The 5,589-nt window shown below is 34.4% G+C and overlaps 1 protein-coding gene across 10 annotated transcripts; it reads right to left on the reverse strand.

Annotated features, from left to right (window-relative positions):
* Nucleotides 1-820: 820 nt before the first annotated feature.
* LOC140975160 (protein WHAT'S THIS FACTOR 1 homolog, chloroplastic) lies at nt 821-5,286 on the reverse strand. 10 transcript variants are annotated; one of them, XM_073438723.1, is made up of 5 exons: nt 5,130-5,286; nt 2,489-5,043; nt 2,246-2,291; nt 1,346-2,154; nt 821-1,073 (listed from the first exon to the last, which is right to left on the reverse strand). In XM_073438723.1, the coding sequence occupies exon 2, from the start codon at nt 4,770-4,772 to the stop codon at nt 3,549-3,551; it is 1,224 nt and encodes a 407-aa protein (XP_073294824.1). In that variant the 5' UTR covers nt 4,773-5,043; nt 5,130-5,286; the 3' UTR covers nt 821-1,073; nt 1,346-2,154; nt 2,246-2,291; nt 2,489-3,548. The 10 variants fall into 10 exon arrangements, with proteins under 10 accessions (XP_073294824.1, XP_073294826.1, XP_073294820.1 ...); XM_073438725.1 differs by lacking the exon at nt 2,246-2,291 and adding an exon at nt 2,344-2,402 and having other exon boundaries at nt 1,346-1,607; XM_073438719.1 differs by having other exon boundaries at nt 1,346-4,831; nt 4,985-5,043.
* Between the last annotated feature and the right edge of the window lie 303 nt (nt 5,287-5,589).

A 5,589-nucleotide genomic window follows, 5' to 3' on the forward strand; every position in this document is an offset into this window, starting at 1 on the left:
AGAAAAACTGATTAACACTTCCAACAAAAGCAGCAACAAAGTTTTTTAAAATTTCTCTCAATAGTTCATCTGTATTGTTTTTACAATTTCCAGTATTTTTGTTTTTTTTTTTTTTTTTCAGATTTTGCATATTCCTCCAACTTTCTTGTGAAAATGTCGTTCATGTTCATAACAACGTAATTAAATTTGATGTTGTTCATGGATTTTCTCTATAAATCATTATATTCCTCAGTTTATACTTTTTCGCTTTGAAGCCATACCAAAAGAATTAGAACTAACGGTCGAATCGAGACACACAACACTTGATAAAGAAGTCATATCATTTCACATTTGGCACGATCACTTGTCTGGCACGTCCCACAAGTTTGGTGAGAAACACAAATATAATATTCAAGTATTTATTTTGTTATATCCTATAGTGATATTTTGTGAAAGCAATTGATATATTAAAATGGCCAACAATAATTATTCTGATATTACACATAGACCATGATTACATCGGGCATAAATCAAGGGGAATACAGTTTTTTCCAAAATATTTGATATAAGTAATGTTTGCAAATACTTAAAAAAAATGATTATAAATTTTTTTAAATAAAATTACAAAACTTTGTAAAAGAAAAATCTATAATCAATTTTTTTAAACATTTGAAAACATTATCTTAGTCGATCACAAAACAAATAAGTATAAATTCACTTTAAAAAGTAATAAATTGTTGTAATTAATATATTTTTTCAACCAACAAAAAGTGTACGACTCTGTATGTCAGATTCCTATTTCCTTATATATATATTTAATTCTTTTATTACCCTCGACACATTTTTCAATTTTAAACATTTAATTTATATGAATGTATTATTACACACTTTTATTACAGAACAAACTTCCCTGCATATCTAATTTGCATACATCTAAAGAGAGTCAATTTTACTACACGGATTTCAGTTATGAAAATGAATTGTTTTTTGTTCTTTAGCAGCATATGTAAGGCCCTGATCTCCTTGATGTCATCAAAGCTACCCAGAAATATCGGCGAAAACTCGTGTATCGTCTAGAGAATCATATCAAGTGCCTGCAAGAAGGAAACATATCACTGGAGCTCGGATTTGATGAGCTTAGCTTGAGCTACTTGAGATGATGTGTGTTAGTTGAGCATAAACACAAACAATTCAAAATCTTGGGGCTCGTCGTGCTACTTATTTTGATATCGTTAAAATTCGTGTTCGAGTGATTAGATCGGTAGTTGAGTCTCTACTCGAGCTGGAATCAATTAATGCATTTGAAAAAAGAAAGAAAAGGATGCAGCTTCTAACAATAAAATCCAATGAAATTTCTCGGTCTTACCTCTGCTTGCCAGTAATTGCTTGGCCTCCTGCTTGTTCCATCAAGAATGACATTGGGAAAACTTCATACAACACCTTATCACATACAAATTACATCAACACGTGTAATTTATCTTCGTAAAAGATGATCCATCGAAAAGGTGCCCCAAGGATCAACACGGGGTCTTAAATATACCGCAGTTCTCCATTCAGGCTTTTCATGTCAGCCGGGTACAAAAAGATGCCCCCCATAGAGTAACGTGCGATGGAAATCAGCAATCACACTGAAAATCATAGTATAATATAAGCATAATGAAAAGAGGAACATAAGTTGTTACATTGTATTGGTGTTGGATTAAGCAGTTAAATTAAGTTAGACAAATCAGTAACAACATATCAGAACTTTACTCGCGATTACCATCAGATCGAGTTTATAGTTTGAGACATGAATAAGTTTTTGTGAAATGAAATGATCAGTTCCAAAACTTTGTGCTATGCTAAGAAATATGTTACTTTAATGTTCCCAATCATCAATGTGTTGTACGAAAAAATGGTGAATTACAAATTCAAGATTCCAGATGCATATTGAGAAATCGAAATTTCAACTCAAAAAATCCAAATACACCTTTTAGCCTCACAAATTCATCCAACAATATTTTCTCCAAAACATGAAAACGAAACCAAACATCGTAAAACTTCTTGCTTCCGTACATGCAGTATCCTGCAGCTAACATATTCGCTGGATACAAAACATTTTCGATAGTTGATTCACCTCTAACTTTCATCAAGTAAATCCCAAATATCCAAACATGAGAAGTATGGAATTCACCACTGTAAGCATAACATGTACTTTTGACATATCTATAAACAGTAGCTGCGTAGCGAACGAGACATTTTAATACAGTTCTTATGGAGACACCACAGTCAATATCGGAGGATCCATCCAACGGTCAAAGACAACACAATATCTGCACATTCAAAATAGAAATGTGAGAAAAAAAAAATTATCAAAAAGATTACTTGCAATTTCCACGTTAGACGGCTCGACAAAAGTTGCCTCTTCGTCTTCCTCGGATACGCTGCAAAAATGTAAACGAGGTTCTTATGCATTAAGCAGTAGATTAATCCCTTCAACAACCTCTAGAGTTAAATATTCAAGACTTACAATCCGGCCACTCTTGACTAGTGCCTTGAAGAAAACTTCGTTTGAAAGCACACCATGTTTCTTTTGCCCCTCACCCTTTAGAGAAAGCCATGGCTAAATGTATTAATGTTGAAGCAACATATATTACGGTTGTAGACCATGACCGTTGGAATAAAAATAGCAAAAAAAGAAAGAGTTCTGGAACTTAACTGTATATTGGTTTCTCCAGCAAGCCCTATAAGTTTTGCCAAACCTGCCTGCAAAAGCATACAATTTCTCCCCCTTATCTCCCCATACTTGTATGGAGCGGGATCACATATTTTGGGGGTTTTAGCCCCAAGTATATGGTCCTCATTCCGATTCAAAGATGGAAAAAAGATGGTAGAACTATAAAGTGTGGCTCTGAAAAACACCCACACCCGGCTCAAGATCACGTGCGCTCTTTATTCGATGGCGCAACTATTGTCTTGAAATGAAGGAATAGTACATGTCTAACTCTATCTCTACCTCTACCTCTATATTTTAGGTTTAATGTTGATTTGGCATACATTAGTTTCGGGTCCGTGTGAGCCAAGCTGATAAGTCCAAATGCAAGAGCTCAGAGCTGAGGCATTCATTTGCTTAAATGGGAAATACTACTATAAAACTACCAAACATGATTGATAGCAACATTTATAAAACAAATTAACTCAACTATTTATTACTACCCTAAAAAAATTAATCAATCTAATTTCATAATAAAATCCGAAAAGAAAATTGAGAATTTTACATCAAAATCCATGCAACATGACTTATGCACATATATTGGTCTGTTGCCAATGTTAGATCCACTCAAGAATTTCCCATGTTACCCCAAGGCTGAATCATGGAGTTGCTGCACTACTTCGTCATCAACATTGAATCTGCAGGAGAAGAATTTCACATGCAATCAAAGTCTGGCCGAAGATCTTGCTGCACAGTCTCTCCTGTTTAAGAGACCTCAAGTCGCCATGTTAGGTTGTGCACCTGGCACCCGATTGGAGAATCAAGGAAACAAAATATCGAATGTATAGTTTATGTATTAAAAAGAGATCAGAATTTATCAAGAATGGTCATCAAAGAGAACTTTATAGAATCTTTTCCTCTCTTCTGCATCAAGAATGCCACCAAGATTACCTCCTTCATCATCTACTTCTGAAACTTTAACTGGTACAAACCCTTTATTCCTCCTCTTTTCTAGATTCATTGCACAGTGCCTCCGATTATATTCGTGTAGCCCATCCTGCATCAAGTCTCCAAATTTTTCCTTCACAATAACGAGTGGATCCTTTTCAACAAGCTCTGACCCACTGTACGCTTCTCGAAGAAGAACAGTGTAAATTTGGTATTTGTTTGAAACATAGAATATACCGGGATGCTTTAACAGCAAAACATTCAGTTTCTCAGGCAAGCAAAACTCTCTCCTAAAATGGCCTAATTTGACAATTGAAGCTTTCTTCCACAATGTAAGTGATAGTAACTCATGCACCAAACCAACTGTTCTTTTTATCATTTCATTTGAATCCGCCACCAAGTCTTTGAGTTCTGTATAAGGGGAGATATATGGAGTGGAATTGAACTCTTGAAACCGTTCCAACGATTTTATCCATGTAGAAGGCAAAGAACACGAAAAGCACGGGTCATGACCCTCTTTTTGTGCTAGTTTTTCAATGCTAGAAACTGCAAAATTTTGGTTCCAAGATGTGAGCTCGATCTCCATTGCACTTCGCTTCCCCCCATAATTGACAACTCGAAACATATCGGAATACTTTGGCACAATTCTAAGCAAGTAGTCATCTGGAAATCCAAAATTTCTCTTCAATTCATTTATTTTCACGACATTAAGCCTCTGATTGGTGCTCATCATCAACAACTTTGCCAACCGCTTCACAAAAACTGGCTCCTGTGAATCCTTGACAGATTCTTCCTCCTCAACTAAGAATTTCATCTGTTTTGTTAGTCGACAGAAATACTCATCATCCTTGCGATACACTTCAAAGCAGCAGGGGTATTTTTTAAGCCAATTTAGAACTTTTCCCTGAAGATCGAGGCTTTTGGATTTCTTCTGAAGGAAATCAATAGGCACGGCTTGATCAGGGCATCTAAGGATTACATTCTTGATCTGATTATTCACTATCCATCTGCGGTTTCGAGACAATGCCGACTCAAGATCTGGATCTTTCTTCATGGACCACAACGAAAATCTTCTTCCAAGATGAAGACTGAAGATTTTGCTGTACGTATAGACATTCCAACGTTTGCAGCTTGTAGGAAGTATGCTACCCATGGTTTACTCAAAATCTTTCATTTCTAAATTCTCAACACTGCATCCCATGATATATTTTCCTAAGAAAGAACAAGGATTACAAAATTACTGATGAAATAACTAAACAACAAAATGAAAAACCTTTTCCTCCCTATCCAAAATGAAAAGAGTTAGATCAAACATTTTATCAAACAGGTGGAAAACTCGTATCTAATCAGACAGGAATTGCCCACCAAGCTCATGAGTAGCATTATTCCAAGTTCTGATTAATCAACTGCCTAGCAATCATTCCCTATGACAAGAAATAACTAAAAAAAAATCAAAGAAAATGAAAACAATTACACTCCACACGTTGAAAAATAGGCGACTGTACATTACCTCTTATGATAATTTGAAGACCAACAAATTCAACACTTGTGCGTTCCGTGAAGTGATTGCGGAGCAAATTAGTAGTTGAAGATCCAATTTTAATTTCAATTCGATTCAGAAATAAAACTTTTTTCTTGAAAAGATATGCGGTTTTTCTTTTATATTTTACGGTAGTTAAAATTTTGTTCTTTATGTAAAATGGAGCTTAGATAGATGGATTTGATACATTATTTCAAATTAGTTTTTTTTTTCCAATAATAAATCATATTTTAATTTAACACGTAACTGTTGAAAAATAATAAGAGGGTTGAAAAATATGAGTTGTAATATTTGAATGTTGAAAATAAGAGTTGTAAATATTTAAAATTAGTGTGTGATGATGAATGTAATGATGTAATTATTTTTGGATTATTTTCAAAATTTTTCTATAAATAGATATCTCATTTGTGAAGAAAAACACAATTGAGTT

This window comes from Primulina huaijiensis, chromosome 4, assembly GCF_012295235.1.
Source record: "Primulina huaijiensis isolate GDHJ02 chromosome 4, ASM1229523v2, whole genome shotgun sequence".
NCBI lineage: Eukaryota > Viridiplantae > Streptophyta > Magnoliopsida > Lamiales > Gesneriaceae > Primulina > Primulina huaijiensis.

Bases quoted from the DNA above. Each gene is read 5' to 3' on its own strand.
- LOC140975160 (XM_073438716.1), bottom strand. From the start codon at position 4,772: ATGGGTAGCATACTTCCTACAAGCTGCAAACGTTGGAATGTCTATACG.